General features: G+C 36.7%; 2 protein-coding genes across 5 annotated transcripts in view; one reads left to right on the plus strand and one right to left on the minus strand.

Moving 5' to 3' along the window:
- Positions 1–16,962, minus strand: part of LOC133847397 (GRAM domain-containing protein 2B-like) — a 49,283-nt gene extending 32,321 nt beyond the window's left edge. For 2 of the 4 annotated variants that reach the window (XM_062282402.1, XM_062282401.1), the window contains exons 1-2: positions 16,484–16,962; positions 13,508–13,567 (exon numbers count right to left, since the gene is read on the minus strand). In XM_062282402.1, coding sequence (XP_062138386.1) covers positions 13,508–13,567; positions 16,484–16,947 — 524 coding nt within the window. In that variant the 5' untranslated portion in view covers positions 16,948–16,962. Of the gene's footprint in view, positions 1–3,576; positions 4,752–6,618; positions 7,111–13,507; positions 13,568–16,483 lie in introns of those variants that run through there. The other 2 variants (XM_062282398.1, XM_062282400.1) reach the window with 2 other exon arrangements.
- LOC133847403 (mannan-binding lectin serine protease 1-like) lies at positions 10,995–12,081 on the plus strand. Its single transcript, XM_062282414.1, has 4 exons — positions 10,995–11,250; positions 11,314–11,585; positions 11,661–11,921; positions 12,005–12,081. Exons 1-4 carry the CDS (start codon positions 11,015–11,017, stop codon positions 12,025–12,027), a joined length of 792 nt encoding a protein of 263 aa, XP_062138398.1. The 5' UTR covers positions 10,995–11,014; the 3' UTR covers positions 12,028–12,081.
- Positions 16,963–18,012: the final 1,050 nt, after the last annotated feature.

Genomic DNA, 18,012 nt, shown 5'->3' on the forward strand with positions numbered 1-18,012 from the left:
ATCTATAATCAGACATTAAATAAGTAAAATCACATAAAAGCTTCTTCTTGAAGCACATTAAAGCAGTCAAAGCTTCGAATTTATAAAGCCATTTTTCATATTTAGAAAATATTTTAAATAAATCAATTTAATTTGATTGTAAAAAGCACACAAAAGGTTTTTGAAGCACATTAAAGCTTATACACTATATAAAGTAGCTTTTTGTCATTATTAAACTACATTAATTGGCAAACAAATGAATTTAAGCTCAGAATTTATAATGTCACTTTCCATAATAAGAAAACATTATAAATAAATCAATTCAACTTGTTTGCGAAAAGCACATAAAAGCTAATCAAAGCACATTAAAGTTTATCAACTATTTAAAAGTGCTTCTTATTATTTTAAAACCACAGTTTTCGCTACAAATTTCTAAAGCAACTTTCCATTTCCCATTCAATGTGTTTGTGTAAAGCACATTAAAGCTTCCCAACTATATAAATGAGCTTTTCATTATTATAAATTTGGATTACTTGTTTAACAAATCTGTTACAGCTCAAAATTTAAAAAGCAACTATTAAAAACTGGAAAATATTATAAATATATAAATTCAATTTAGTTGTGAAAAGCACTCTAAAGTTCGAGAAGCTTCTTGTTATTTTAAAACCACATTAATTGTTAAGGAAATCAATTGAGTAATACAACTTTTTAGTTAGACAACATTTGAGTCATGAATGCACATGAAAGACTTTGTGGAAGCACATTAAAGCTGCTTGACTAGTTTGTAAATCAGTTTAAGCCAAGCAATTCTAAAGCAACTATTATAAAACGATATCAAAAGATTATGTCTGTCAACCTTTAAGCTTGCCAACTGCATGGAAACGTAATTGGCTTATAAAAGCACATTTAATCTTTGCGCTGTCATAAAGCTTTGTTTTACATTTGATCCACTTGTTTATCGTGAAAAGCACGACAATGTGCAGCAGCACTTTTCATAAACAAACTGCTGTTGATTCTTACTAAGTGTAAATGTTTGTATGTGTGTGTGCATATAAATAATAACAAAACAAAAAAAAGTGAATTATTTTTAGCATTTTTTATGAGCTGTTTATCAGCTTGCATAAACTTTGCACAGCCGAGAGAGAGAGGCAGAAGCACAGTTTAGTTGCGTTCACTTGCGCGTTCGCTGCTGCTGCATTTATTTAGCAAATTTACAACAAATTTGTACATTTGTCAACAAATTGCAATGAAATTCAAAACCTATAACGAACAATTGACCTATTTGTGTTAATGTTATGGCAAGAGTGAGAGAAAGAGAGAAAGAGAGAGAGAGAGTGTGGAAGAGTGAGAGGGTGCTACTCTGATAACAAAAGAGCGCTGCAAATTCAATCAACGCGAATGCACTCAAAATATATATACATATATTTATTTTTTGCACTATTTCAAGTTAAGTGAATCGCCCACAATCGCACAGAGCACACAACAGAACAGAGTGCAATGGACAACGGCAACAAATTGCACGCATCTTAATGCTCAATTGCTCAGATTGCATTAAAGCATTGCGGGGGCACTAAAGGGTTAAGCACACTTGATACACTTCACTCTTGTGCGTAATAAATGCGCCATCAAGTCTCTCGCTTCAGACTTGACACTTTGTATATACATCATCATATTTGCTTTCTCTTGTGCGATAAAAAGATTTACAACAGCCTTTATAGTTCCATTTTGTTCAATAATAGAATGCGAGCGAAAGCAACGCGAATTATAAAGAAATGCATTTCTAGGAACACATAACGAGCATAGTCAATAAAAAATAGAAAAATAGTGGAATTTATAGCGACGCATCGCTCTATAAACAAAATTCATAAACATTTCAAGATTTCTGCAATGTAATGTTCAACAACAACATAAATTGCTTTCAACACGATCAAAATTCCCACAATATTTTCTGAGAAAAAAAGTGAGAAAATAATATTTTGCATATTTCCTAAATGTGAAAAGTGGAAAAACACTTGTTGTTTTTTTTTGCTAACACGTCACTAGAAATAAATTACTCTATTCAAAAAATAAATCTTTAAATTGATAAAAGTTAGAGAACTTTTGTATTGTCTCTCCAAAGTTTATCTGTAAGTTGAGCTCTTCGAAATGTTTTAGAATCTAAAACAATCAAAAAAATTTGAAGCTTCTTGTTGTGTGACGTCAATGATAAATTCCATCGCAAAACTTTGGCAACGGCAAATTGCATTTCAGCGCCCAAATACGATATGATATGGATACCAAATATGTGACGGCATTATGCCGATGTTTGCGTAATTACATACTATATATATACTCACACACACATACACCGACTTATCTGTCTATCCATATATCTATTTATAGATGTCTCGTCTTGTCATTCAGTCAATCGCTCATTCACTTTACTGTATTTGTTGGGAATGAGACACACGAATTGAATGCAAATCGGAATATCATCAAGCGGTCTCTCAATTGCCCCCCATTGACGGATGGCCGAATGGGCAATTTTTTTTTTTTTTGGGGAAGTCGTTTGTTGTCCCCCTAAGATCACTTTAGATCTTAGATCAGGTAATACAAAAGCAATCCAATCACAAAATAACGAGTTGGCATTTTGTCGCTATTTGGCAACTCAATTAGTGCAACATTTTTGGAGCTTCAATTATTCAATACATTTTTGCTCTTTATGAAAGAGCATTTAAATTTGGTTAAAAGCACATTAAAATTGTAAAAAACATGCCAAAGCTTTAAAGCTTATTCAGACACACAAGTAATAATTTGTAATCCTTTGTTAAAAGCACATTAAAGCTTTTAAACTTTTAACCATTGTATAACCATTCGCCCTTGTCTGACGATCTATGTAAAACATGAAAAAGCTTCGTAAAAATATGAAAAGGTTTATGCTCATGCTTTGCTCGTTCAACAACTTTATTGCAACAACGCAATTGTTCAATACATTTTTGAAGCTTGCTTATTGCTGTCTATGAAAGCACATTTGAAATTGGTTCTAACCGCATTAAAGCTATGAACTACGTTAACATTGTAAAAGCGCATTAAAGCTTTACTGATCATTTAGACAAACACGTATAACCGTTAACCCTTGTTGGCTGATTTATAAAATTTCAATTGCTCAATACCTTTTTGGTGACTTTGAAAGCACATTTAAAAGTTGCTAAAAGCACATTAAAGCTGTACAACGCATCAATTGTAATGCGTAAATCTTTGTAAGCTCATTTGGACAAAAGCCAATACCAATAACCCTTTTCTTACGATCTATGTAAAAATATAAAAAAAGCTTCGTAAGTTATAAGCTTTACAAACACTTTTAAAAGAGCAAGCTTTGCTCGTTGAAAAACTTAATTGAGGCGTAAGGTTTAACTACATACATTTTCGGAGCTTAAAAGCACATGAAAGCTGTAAAATTGTAAAAGCGCATTAAAGCTTTAAAAATCATTTAGACAAAAACAACATATGTTAGCTTAGGCATAAACTTTCAAAGCACTTTAAGACCGCAAGCTTTTCTCGTTTAATATCTCAATTAAAACTGAAGATTTAACTTGAACTTGAATAACCGACGCTTACCTATTGGAAAGGCGTCCCGCATCGCCAACATCCTGGGAATGATCGTTGAGCAGCAGAACAACAGGTGTGGGCAGGAACTCGTCGAGAATGTGATTGTGAGCCTGCGCCTTCATCAGCAGACTGATGGCCGCCGACGAGGAGCACGACGACGTCGTCGACGATGTGGTGGAAGCCGAAGACGTTGTCGAACCATTCGAGAAGACACGCGACTTTGGCGATGGCGAAGGCAGCGGCGATGCTGTTGGCGATGATGCCGTTGAGGCGGCGATCATCGCTAGCTTCGACGAGTGTTTGTTGGAGCCAAAGCTGCGACGTATCGACTGCAGACTCTGGCGCAAAAACGATTCGCGCTTGATGTTGTTGTTGTTGTTGCTCAGACGCTTGGCTGGCGTTGGGGCTCGAGGAGCGATCAGAACGCTGGACGCCGCCTCCAAGTGGACTTTGGCTGGCAGCGATTGGGGGCGTGGCAATGAGCCACCGTTGGCGTTGGGCAGATGCTGCAATAACTCCTCGTATTCATGGGGCGCATTGCGACGCAAGAGCATCGCTTCCTGTTCACTGATCTCCAGTTCTTCATCCACTTCGTGTTGCTGCTGCGGTTGCTTTGTTGTCTTTGCCTTTGACTTTGTCTTTGTCTTGGGCGGCTTTTGTTTCTTGGGCTTCTTGAGACGCGATTGCTTTTTGTCGGCATCGGGTTGCGAGAGAACCAGGGATGAAATATCGACAAAGGGATCCAAGTCGGGCGACAGCAGCTCAGCTGTTGTCAGCTTGGCACATGCTCTACTAATATTATTATTATTATGTTTACTACTATTATTATTATTGTTGATGTTATTGTTATTATTATTGTTATTGATGGTGTTGGTTTTGTCAATGAAGCTGTACGATTTGATGAGAAACAAATTGGATTTGTTCTTTTTGGCCTTCAGCTGCTGCAGAGTACTCTCTGTGCTCTCGCCCTCGGTTGAAGCTGCCTCATTTTCGCTGATCGTGGACATTGTGCTAGTTACTTTTCCTCTTCGCGTAGTTTCTTCTTCTTTCTTGTTCGACTTTAGCTTGTTGCTTTTGATTTCACAGTCTTTTTTTTTTGCTTTTTTGATTTGTTGATTACTTTGTTCTTTTGCTTATTTTCACTATCAACAACATGATCATCACATCATCATCAGTTCATTGGACTAGCGCAAAGAAATGATTTCAGGTTATACACGCATTAGTATTAGTGAGCTTTCGAAAGCTTTGTGTGTGTGTGTTTGTGGGTGTATAACAGTTTGTAGGACACCATAACCCTAAGTACCACCCATTAACCCCAATGAGCGAGCAAGCGCTTTTTTAATTGAAACGCATCTACATATCAAAAAAAAAAACTGTTCAACATCGAGATTAATCAAATTTGCATGCAATTATTATTACTTAATATGCAATAAACTGCTAAATGGTCGAGGAGACCATAAAAATAGAACACTTATTCAGACAGCTCTTCAATTTTGTGGCGATCCATCATCGTTTGCGTTGGTGACCCAAATTTACTGATGAAACCGGAAATAGAAATTTTGTTGGTATCGAAATCATCTTAAGCTCCAATTTCGTAGGAATTTGTTATGCATGCAGCAGTCAAAATTAGAATTCGAACACATTTGGTTTTATGGGCAATGTTTTGGGTTTTTTTTTTTAGTTTTACAGCTATACTGTTATACAAGCTCGACACTTTTCTCTCATTTAGATTTTCGATTTCGACGCGAAACTTTTTTTTTTGTTTTAGGTACCACACAAAATGCTGATAATTATTTAGAATTATCAATCATTGCTTTTGTCTAGATTTAGATAATATATAATACATGATACAATTATAGAAGGTAGTCTCGTCGGAAAAAGCACAACCTCTATAATCATACAAATGAGTGCGAGTGAAAGAGTCTCAGCACAGCAGTGTGAGCGAGACGACAATGAAATGCGCATTAACCCTTATACGATGATATTAATATTTACATATTTTTAAGCTAACATTAATGTCTTTTTGACATATTTCTAAAATGTAAATTATTTAGGAACAATATTAATAATATATATGAGAATTCTCTAATTCTCGAAATGTTTAAATTCTATCCGTGTCTACGGCATACATTGCAAAATGTCGTTTTCCACAAGGGTTAATTGCAGAAAAAAAATTCGTCCGCAGACAACCTCTTGCGTCGAAAAACGAATGCGTACTGACGAAAGCTTTTGCCGACGAGACTACCTTCTATAATTGTATCATGATATAATAGAAGATAGATAATAATAACAGTTGTCGCCCTCTCTTTTTTTTTTTGTCTCTATACACTGTTGATTTGCATTGTTGTTGAGTTTCACACATCAGCTGTTTGTTCTGTTGCCCGGTCATACATAGATGGCGCCACACAGCAGCCGCCCGGCATTTCAATGAATCCATTTGCTTGCTCACTCGCTCTCTCCCATTCTCTCTGCTTACACAAACTCTCTCTCCCACCGCCAAACACACACACACACATACACAGAGCTGTTGTTGGTTTGTTTTGACTAGGCCATGATACAATAACACAAGGTAGTCTCGTCGGCAAAAGCTATCCGTTATCTATACCATACATAAGTGCGAGTGAAACGACTGCGCCTAGTGAGTGCGAAAGAATCGACAGTAGAGCTTTGTGATTAACCCTTAAATGGCGCATATGGTTTAATTGTTCCACTGTATTAAGAAGAGTTGAAATGTTTTTATAATTTAATTTTTTACAGTTTAGAAATTGATAGTAATCGTTATTTTTGTTTTTGATTACTAATTATTTTGTTCAGGTTTTTTAATTCTATCATAAAGTTCAAATATATATATAATATAATTGCAATCTGACATTTTTGCCTTGCGCAAGGGTTAATATTTAGAGAAAAGATCGTCCGCATACAACCTTTCCCTTCAACAAGCACGAGCGCACTGAGCGATAACGGCTCGAAGCCGAACGAAAAGGCACACGACGAGACTACCTTGTGTTATTGTATCATGGACTAGGCAACAAAAACTCTCTGGGCTTTTACCACATGTTGTTGCTGTTGCTGCTGCCGCTGCTTCTTCTTCTTCTTCCTCTTCTTCTAGTAGTTCTTTGGAGTACAATTCTTATTTTGCTTTTCTGAATATTGTATTTTTGTTTTGTTTTTGCATTTATTTTTGGCCACGACACAACACACACACGGTAAACGGTGAATGGCAAAATGGGCAACAATAGTTTCCGTCACTTTGCTGCTATATTTTTTTTTGTATTTTTATGATGTCACTTGAACTCCCGATCGGCGAAATAATGTTATTATTACTACACTGTTTGGTTAACTATTGTTTTGTTATTAACGCGCAAACTAATTCAACGTAATTCATATACAAAAAAACCAAGTTCTATGTATAAGTGTGTTTTTTTCTGTTGACTGTGTGTTTGTCTGCATATAAATAACTTTTTTTCGTATTTGTTGATAAATTTCCGAGTACTGCAGCAAACAACAAAAACGTTAAAAAATAAACACACACACGCAGCACACACCAAATAGAATAAAAAAAAACACGCACACACTAACAAAAAAAAGAACACTAAACCAAAAAAAAAAAAGACGAAAGAAACGAAATGTGGAAAAGCGGCCAACGCTGCCTTCTGCTTTGCTGCTGCTGCTTTAAAAAAAAAAAGCTCGCTGCTCTCCCTCGCTCGCTCGCTCTCTCACGCTGTGTGCTGCCCGTTCGCGTTGTCGTTCGCTTTCGCACTGAATTTGAAATTGAAGCGCCGTTGCTGCCAGACCGACAACGACGACGGCGACCGCACGTCCAGCAACAGCAGCAGAAGCAGAAGCAGCAGAAACAGCGGCGGCGGCCTAACAACATCAACAACAATAACATCCGAGACGACGGCGACGCGTCGCAACGGCACTATAAATATGTATGCTTGCCGTGTATATGTGTGTGCGCGCGTGTGTGTGTGTGTGTGTGTATTAAACTTCTTCTTCGATGGGCTGCTTATCATGCGGTCGTGCGTTGGCGTCGCAGCTGCTGCTAGCTAGCTGCCTTGTTATTGTTATTGTTGTTAAGAAATTCAACAATGAAATAGACAGATGAAGAAGAAGCAACACACAAACTATACTCATCAGAGTATATTTGCGCCCGTTCTCTCTCTCTCCCTCTTGGAAAGGAGCAGCTGATGGATGTCAAAGAGATCTGCAGCAGAGCTTCAAGTTTCTTTGTCATTGCTTTCGCAAAACTTTTTGTTGTCTTCTTCTTGGACTGACCCTAAAACTACAAATTTGTCAATACAAACAAACACACGCACACAAGCACACACGTGCAGCTCTTTAGTTTTTTTTTTCTTTTTTTTTACCTATGATGATGATTTGTCAGTTTTTTCCATTTTGTCATTGTGCAAAAATAATGACACAAAAAAAAAGGAAGGGAGAAAAAAAACTAAACAGCATTAAAATAATGCGAAACGACAGAAGTAGGAAAAAAACGAAGAAAAGAAACGTGGTGAACAGTGAATTGCATGTGCTTCACCACCGCCCCCACCCACACCACGCCCATGGAACAGAGCGCAAGGTTCTGTTCAGCAGTAATTGAACTTTTAGCACTTTATTTGATAAAAGCGCAAAGATAAGTGCGGCCCATTTATCGATATGGCAGCACTGCTTTGCCTGTGACATTATGGCACCATTCCTCACACGTATACACACACACACACACACACCTATAGAAGCGCAGCTGCCAAGTTCGACTGCTTAACCTAACCCCTCTAGTCATGGTCACCCCAAAGCGGCCTCTGGCGGCCAGCTCAAAACCGCAACATCCAACCCACCACAACAACAACAACAAAAACATCAGTTGGAACCTTCGCTTTGTCTAACTTTTGATCTGATACCCTTTAATTATCAGCAGCTTAAGAGGTTGCTTGTATTAATTATGAAATTGAGTGACTTATAATATTTCACAAGTGTGACCGCATTTACATAATATTAGAAAAGTACAGGCCTCAGACATTTTATTTTCAACTCATTCATAGAAAATTAGTCATTATAATAAACTAATAAAATTAAATATATTGGTTCTACTAAAATAAGTAAAAATTGTCTGGCAATTGACTTTACTCTTAAGTAAAGTAATCAAAGATACTTTTTATGATGCACAATTCTTCTCACAAAAATTTGGTCTAACTACTAAGTTTTAAACTTTATGTTTAATGTATTAAACATTTTCTTTTTGTCTTTAAGAAATCTTGTTATACTTCAAAAACAGATATAAAATACGCTGTAAAGTTGTCCAGTTTACTCTATTGAACGTTTTTTATCTGGAAAAAACTCGTATTATTATAAAGACAGATATAATGTGTAGCTTACGGCGACATTTTAAGATTATCTTTGAAAGAATTGCGAGATAATACCGCTTGGATGGCGATAACAAGTTGCTTGCACATTCGTTTTTATTATCAAATTCTCTCGTTTATCACAGGAAGAATGTTATGGAACTGGGATCGTATGAACATTAACGATTAAAACTATACTTTTACAGAAATAGACTTCATTTCTCTATTTTACACCACTTACAGGGCATCCCCGAGTCGAGCATACTCGATGCAAATATTTATGCTTTGTTTTAATGTGGGGCGTCACTTTCATGGGGCGTTTTTTTGTTTGTGTGTGTTTGTTTTTCGGTTTAATAGTCTCATTAAAAACTACAATATTTCATCTATCTATAGAAGTGTGTAATTAAAAAGAAGATGAAGAAAATCCGAGAGACAATGACACACTTGTGCCTCAAAACATGCATATCAAAGATGACAAAGCAAGGAAATTTTTTGTTGTTTTTTTTTTAGAGAAATCACAGAAAAGAAAAGCTCTTCAAATGCAATTAATAAAGTTCAACAACAACAATTTTTCAAGATAGTGTCGATAATACGTCATTGATAGAACCCCTTGCGTAAGAGCCAATTGCTAAGCGCTATGAAAAAAAAGCAAAAAGTAAAAACAAATAACAAAAAAACTGAATTAATCTTTGTACTCCTGTTGGCAAAATCATATGACTAATGCCTTCCAGGTGTTAAATGCGACGACAACGCGCGACAAGTCAACATACAATATGCTGTACACCTGGTCGGAATGAAGCAAGCGAGCAAATAAATTATGATAGGAACCCCGAAAAAAAAGAAAAACTACACACTCACCCACCTGTCTATCTATCTATATCAATATCTATATAGCCATTGCCGTGCAGGTGGTCTCTGGCACTGACATTGCTTGTAATAATGAATGAAATAATGAATTTCCAATTTAGACCCGGAAGAATATGACTTATAGAGTAGAACGTCGTCTAACACCTGATAAGTGACTAATAGAGGTCGATAACTTTCGGATCGCAATCTAACGGTCTCATTTTTTTAATTGAGTAACGTCCAATCTTCATTTTTCACATCTTTAACTATTCTATACTATAAATAGTATTTGCTATGCTATCAATAAAATTCTAACAAAAGAAAGTAATTAAGTGGTGTCTACTGTATTCCATTTTCAGATTTGTTGGCATTGAATTATTGCAGATCGTATATATAATATTTAGTTCACATCCCAATCCATCTTCTTTATTCTACTATAGATAAAATACCATATTGCAAGTTGCAAATTAATACACTGCAAAAAAGAAGTTCTAAAATCAATAAGAATTTAGATTTCAAAAGTACGTCAAGAACATGCAATCCTAATGGTAGAAATCCTAATTCAATAACATTTAATATAAGACTCAAAATCGTGTAGTTTTAAGACCAAAACCATTTTATAATAAGATCACATTTATATATTTTATTTATATTATTTTGTTTATTGTTTTTTGTTTTTAATACTTTTGTATTTAATTAGCGCACTTATTATTATTCAATTGTACTTGTATGTTAATCTATTTACTTACGAAATACTTATCATCGACCATTTTTCTTATATAGAATGGAACGAAGCTATAAACGAAAACACTCAAAGCTATATAAAAACTTTATAGGAATTTCGGTGGATTACAGAACTTTGTAACACAAAATTTGGTATTAATGGTCATATCTTGAGAATTAAAAATTTTTAAGACTAATGTTCTTAGTTTTAAGAATTTGTTGTTAAAATAGTTTTATTTTAAGAACACAATATTTAAGACGCAATTTCTTGATTTTAGAAACTAATATTTTTTCAGTGTACCGTATTTCATATACAAATATGTTGGTTTCAAAGTGAATTACAAACCTTATACTTTATTCTTCTATAGATTAGGTTCTATATTGCAAGTTGCAAATTGTTACTAATTAACAAAGTCGACATTCAATTAACGTTATCATGCTCATAAGTCCATCAACTAGTTGCATTCTTTTAAATACTATAGCTTAAAGATCGAAATTGTTCATTCGATATTTCAGTTCTTGTACTAACATTGAAGATGGTGAAACAATGGAGTTGGTTGCTAATTTTCTTGACCTCTCTAATCCTATTTTGGAACATCCCTGCTGAGCACTTAGCATTGAAGTGGGCGATTCCCAAACAATTTCCATATCAAGTATTTTATTCGATAGCCAATTATTCGCAAACCGATCAACAATGGAGTCCTCAGTGTAGCGGCACAATCTTCGCAAAAAATGGAATTGGGACAGCAGCTTCTTGTCTGGACACCAAGTTGTAAGTTTTGGGAATTTAATATAAATTTTAATTACAACAAAATTCAATTCTCTTTCTTCTAAGCGACTTGATACGCATTTACTTTGGCGCCGTCAATATTTCAAATCCATGCGAAATAGGACAAACTCAAGTTACCCTAAATCGAAGCGAAATTGGTTTTGTGCGGTATGCAGATTATAATCCTGTTACCTTAGAGAACAATATAGGGATCATTGTACTACCCTATGATCTGGAATTCAATGAGTATGTTCAAGCAGCTTTACTACCACGCAAATCCGATATTAGTTCCTACGCTGGCCAAAATATGATCATATCTGGATGGCATAAAAGTTATAGTACGTATGCATATTCAATTCATAATTGAATTTTACATCTACATATATAAAACAAAAATTTATTAATTTTACTAGAGAACTCGGCGGACATTGTTTTAGGATTTGTGGAAACGAAGGTAACAAAATTCGGTAAAGATTTGTCTATTTTGCGTTATAAAAAAGAACTCGCGGACGTGGCAAATGTTGGAAGTCCCATCGTTATACACAATGCAAATGAATCGCAAAATATTGTCGTGGGAATGTTCGCTGCATCCAAAGCACATCTAAAACATATGAAACGTGGTTTCTTTGTCAATTTATATCAATATATTAAATGGATTTTAGATTTGATCAAAGGTAATTGAAGTAAAACTAAATACAGATCAGCGATATAAATTCATTGTGAAAACTTTAATTTCTTCTTTTTTTTTTGATTTTAGGAAAAATCAATGCGATCGGATAGATTATGGAAACTGGGTTAAATTTCAAGTACTTGAAGAACACAACGCTATAAATTTCATTGTTAAAACATTAATTTATATTTGATAGCCAATATCCACATCGATTTAGTTTAAAATATATCATCTAACCACACCGAATGTACAGACAAAGAGAAAGTGAAGATCAAGTGTGACCATACAAAAAAGTAAAGGATAACTTAAACTTAATTCAGTCACTTTTGTTATGCATAATATGGCCTCACTTACAAGGCAAAGAGAGAGTGAAGATCAAGTGTGACCATACAAAAAAGTAAAGGATAACTTAAACTTAATTCAGTCACTTTTGTTATGCATAATGTGGCCACACTTACAACAATTTGAAATCAAGTTCATGTATACGTATACGTATTCAGTGTTAGTAAATAAAGAATTCAACTACGTAGAATTCTGCAATAAAAATAGATGCTTTTATCTCGATTCGTGGGCTACGGATGATAAGTTGACTCGTCTTTTGGGAAAAGACCACCCGGCTTTCAACTGACAGATCCATTTTAATGCGCAACCAAATATTTTGACACAAGTCGTACAAATTTATGATCTATATATACAGTTGAATATATATGTATGTAAGTATTCTGTGAATGGAGAGCTTCTTCATAGCTATCAGTCACGAGCAAAGCGAGTTGATGTCAAGAAAACTGAGCAGCTCTGTTATTTACGTTTGTCGACGCCTCAATACACTTTACAATGCGAAAATATTTAATTAGTTGCGAAAATATTAAGTGTGAATAATAGAGATACTCTCATCTAGGGTATATTAATAAGAAGAAGGCAAGACAATTTTGATGACGAAAGAGTTTTCTAATCAAAATGAACTCGCTCTTTGGCTTTGGGATTGGAATTGACGCAGGCAAATCGGCATGCTATATATGCCTGATCTATATATAGCAAAGGCACGTCTATCGCTATGATAGCGGGGGTCTAATACTCTGCTTGTGTGTAGTAAGATGGAAAGATTCATGTTACATATATTATGTATGTATAATCAATCCACTTTTGTATTTTCGGGGGCGATACTTCGAAGATTGCGTTGACGATGTACTCAGTGAAGAAATGTGGCAGAAGTGTGATTAAGTGATTTGTTATTATTGTTTTCATTCCAAAGTCGTTCAAGTCGTTCATTGAGCCCAATTCTCAATCTGATGACCTAGGCAGGCGTATCAAATAATCAGTTTGTATAGTACATACATATAACGACTCTCTGAACCCTAGAGTACACTCGCAAGAAGAAGAGATTAAATCTCTAATTCAGCAGAATGTTTATATAAAAACACTTTTGTCGTCCCATTATATTATATTATTCATTGTTATTGGTGTAATTGTTTCGACGCACACCTTAAACATCTGCCCATTAAGTGTATGGTAACTGATGTTGATGATGATGATGATGACGATTACGATAACTATTATTGCTAGATATTATCATATCAATTATAGACTCACCTCGAGTGCTTCCGCTTCGCATTGTCGCCTAGCGAACCAGTTGTGGCAAGTTGTGTTAATCTGTGGAAAGCAGATGACAATTAGAAACACTTGAATTATAAGAAAATAAATATTGTCTAATCGAAAGTCATCAATTTTATGATGTAAAGGGAACTTTAAATAAATACAATAGCACAAATATAAATACAAATATAATATACATTATATATTAAAATCTAGCTAATTTATTTTTGAATATACATATATAAAATTATGTAAAAACGACTTATATTATCGCTTATCGCTTCGAATAATAAAATAGCCCTCAAATTTAAATTTTTCAAAAATTAAATTATAAGAAATTAAATTAATTATGAAATAACAATGAAAACGATCTAAGAACTCTTTTCACATAGTGTGGTTCCACTGTGCAAACCTTGACACAGCCAGGTACAAAGCTAAAGGTTGCGCTTTGTGCTTTGCACTTTCATAATTCACAATTACACAATCAGAAGGAAGCCCCCTGTATGCGTATAAATATGTGTGAGTTTGTGTGTGTGTGTGGTGGACTTGGGAATGGCAAAACAAAGCAGAGGTAAACTGCAAGCAGCAGCAGCCCACATTAGGAAATATAATAAACAAACAACAACAAAATTCAGCTCTTCTTCTACTTCCTCTCATCACTTTGCCCAAAAGCCGACACACGCACACATCAAATACACGCGCGCGTCCTCCGTTGAGAGAGAGAGTCAAAGAGAGTGAGAGTGAATGTTGAAGGCGAAGAAGGTGGAGTAGATGAGGTGAGTAGGCGGAGGATGTTGGTGAGAGGGGAGGTGGTGGAGTGCTGCTCACCTTGATTTCGCATTCGCACACAGATTTTTGCCAAATTTTCGAAATAGTTTTACATGCTGTTGCGTTTGATACAAGTTTTCCAGACACTTTTTGCACTTTTTGTGAATTGTTGTTGTGTTTAGATTGCTGTGCGTGCGCTTTAACTTTTCGTTTTGCCTTTCCTTTTGTCGCTACAGTTATTTTTCTTCTTCTTACACACACGCTAGGCGACCACACCACAAGAAAAAAAAAATGGCAAATGGGACGCGCGACTATTAAGAAGACAGACAGTGGACAGAACGCAGCGAGCGGAATTGCGTGTTTAGCTTAAATGGCGCGCACGGAAAAAAAAAACCAAATTCGATTTTATTGTGTTTCGGGATAATAATCGAAATATAAATTTCGCGAATATAATATTCGAATGCCGTAAGTTTCGTTAACAACAACGCGCCGTCGAGTTCACTACACAAATAAAATGTGAAAATAAAGCCGCTGCTGCTTGGTGCTCTTTTGTATGTGTGTGTGTGCTTGCTACACTTCTGCTTTTGCTTCTGTTTCTGCTTCTCTGTCTATGTGAGGCATTATGACATTCACAGCAGCAGCAGCACCAGGCAGCAGCAAGTAGCGTCGTGAGCCTGCAGCGACGTCGCAGCTGCTGCGCTGGGTGGTGGTGAATTTAGTGTGTGTGCGTTGTGCGGGAGAACAGAACGAACCCACTACAGTGGGCGCCAGATGTGTAAGCTTGCAAGCAACCCTCGAAAAAACACTGCTACAGTGGTACAGTGGTACACGCAAACATTCGCAAACGCTTTTGCTGGTAAGTCCAATTGGTATTTTTACTGTTACATACAGCTTATGGAAGGCGAACCCCCATTTATAAAATGGCGAGTCCATAAAAGTAGAATTTGCAAAGAAAGAGAGCGAGTGACCAAGCAAAACACCCCATGGTGCTGTGTGAAGAGCGTCAGCAATGCATGTTGGAGAGCAGAATATGCAAATAGAAATTTTATATATATACCGTGTACATATAAGTGTGTGTGTGTTGCAGGCGTCAGATGTCTGTATGCAAGTATTGGTGAGCCGCGCTCAGATGCTGCTTTGGTGGCCGGCATTTTGTCGCATACTCTCTCGTCGTGAGAGGAGCAAGGCTTGTTTTCTTTTACCGCAATCTGCGCATGCACACACCTACAAGCAAACACATGCATGTGTGAGCGATTATGTAGGAGGTCAGGAGCAGCTTGTCTATGCTGTACAGAGTATATATGCATGTGTGTGTGTGTGTGTGTCAGTCAAGTTGTAGTTGTTGTTGGATGCCGTGTGTTGTGGGCGCGGCTGTGAGATGCACACGTGATGTCACCGACTATCGTGTGTTGTCGTCGACGTCGTCCCCCCACTAGGTTTTACATTAATTATATTCTAGTGCTTTTAATTAATGACTGCAGATGACTTGGCAACAAAACTAAATTAACAGACTTGCTGCTAATCGCATGTACACACGTATCCATACATACACTCACACACACGCATTGTATGTATGTAATTGTTTATTTTTGCTTGCGTGATTCGCGTGACTCAAGCGATCTCTCACAGCGTGCGCTCATCTCTAACGCCGCGGTGGCGGCGTCAATTGCCAATTGGTGAGTGAGAAAAGCAAAAATGCAAAGACGCAAAAGGTCAAGCTCATTAGCAGCTGATGTAAGTTTGCGGCACTGCCATCTATCGGCTGTCAGCCGCAACCAATCACATGCTTTTCACTGTGTGTGTGTGCGTGTGTATTTGTATGCATTTGTTTATTGTGCAAACGAAAACAAAACGAAAAGCACATGCAATAAATTAATTGGCAACGAATCGTTGGAGAAGAGAGGGTGAGGAAATGTTCAAACAGCGCCAAAAATGTAGATAAACAAAACAAAAACTAAACGAAATGCAATGTAATTGCAAATGTTTTACAAATACCAACAACAAAATATTTCAACAATAACAATTACATGCAAATTTTAATGCCATGACCCAGCAGAAAGAGGTGGCTGGGGCGCAGGGGGAGGAAACTAGAGCGCAACGTTGAGAAATGAGGTCAACTCTGGGTTTTGCTTTGATCATATGTAAGTTCATCAAACACACATGCACAAGCGACTTAAAAGCTTTGATCAACTAACTAAAGCTTACCGTTCCTCGCTGGCGCTGAAGCCCACCGAAGCCGAAGTCACCTTGAGTGTTTGGCGCAAGAGCGAGCCCAACACACTTCGTGTCACTGTCGGCTTTTTACCGTTGTGATTTGGGCTGCGACTCGGATCTGTATTGCAGCGCGGTCGAAAGATCTCGTTGAGCTGCTGCTGCTGCTGCGACGTTGTTGTTGTTGTTGGTCTCGGGGGTGGACGCTTACGCATCGGCAGTGGCGAAATCGAGTCCTGCGTCGGCGTCGACGTCAGCGGCGAAATCGATTCCTGCTGCTGCGGCGGCGTCAACGAATTGGCGCGCTCACGTTCGCGACCGCGGCGACAAGGCGAAGCCGACCGACTGCACACTCGGCTGCTGCTGTTCGACAACTGCTGCTGCTGTTGTTGATTTTGCTGCGGTTCGTTAGTTTCTTCGTGTTGAAGCGCGGGCGGGGAAAGGTAATTGTAATTCATGCTTAAGAATTATTGATAAAACCTTTTCGTTGCTGTTCTTGTTATTGTTATGGTTGTTGTTGCTGCGTTTGCTTTGCGTAACGGTAAATCAGAACACGACGTGGGTTGTGCTCTTATGAGCGCGGGTAATCAACGAATGGCGAATGTTTCAGCTCCTCTGCGATTCTTCGCCAGCTTTTTGTCTGTGTTGGCAACAAGCAACGTTAGCATGCCAAATGCATGCCCCTGGGTGTCCCCATGGCCCACACAAACATACACACACACACACACTCATTATCGAATTGACAAGAATATTGGCAAGCAAATGGCCATAAAAAACAGACTAAAAAACTGAATCGTGCAATTAACTCGCTGTTGATAACGACTGAATACCCTTTCTTAGATTCCAAAATATCATCAGATCTAAAAATGTATAAAATTTAATAAACATTTTTCATTATATCACAATTTTATTTATTTGTCCAACGATGATTTTTAAAGTTGTACTTGAATAATTTCTGCAAATTTCTAATATTTTATCAAAAGTTGGAAATAAAAATATAAAAAAAAATAACAAGAAAATTTGTTTTTAAATTTATAAATATAATGTTAAATACTTTTCCATTAACAAACTCTGATTTTTAAGCTTGCTGAAGTCAACCGATATACTCTTTGCAAGGTTGTAAAGAGTAGTCTGAAAACGAACATAAATAACAGACTACTGATGGTAGATAGATAGATACGCCGATAGGTAGAGCTACAGCTATGACAAAACAATTGACCTTGCACTTACGTTTCTCACCCACAGAGGGCGCATTTTTTACGCAGCTTACGAGGGGGGCTTAACACTTGAAGCAATGATGAAAATGCAGTCTTGACAATACCTAATTTGTTGTAATGCATTTTAGTTTAAAAATGTTTTAATACCGGTTTTTCCACCTTGAACTTCACCTTGATAATAGACGACTTTCTATTTCAGAAATGTTTTTAATATATTTTCTCTTTTACACTTTTTTTTAGATTACGATGAAGCGTCTTCTATGTGGTTCCTGAAAATATGCTACAATTATGTTATATGGAATGAAC

Source organism: Drosophila sulfurigaster, chromosome X (assembly GCF_023558435.1).
Source record: "Drosophila sulfurigaster albostrigata strain 15112-1811.04 chromosome X, ASM2355843v2, whole genome shotgun sequence".
NCBI lineage: Eukaryota > Metazoa > Arthropoda > Insecta > Diptera > Drosophilidae > Drosophila > Drosophila sulfurigaster.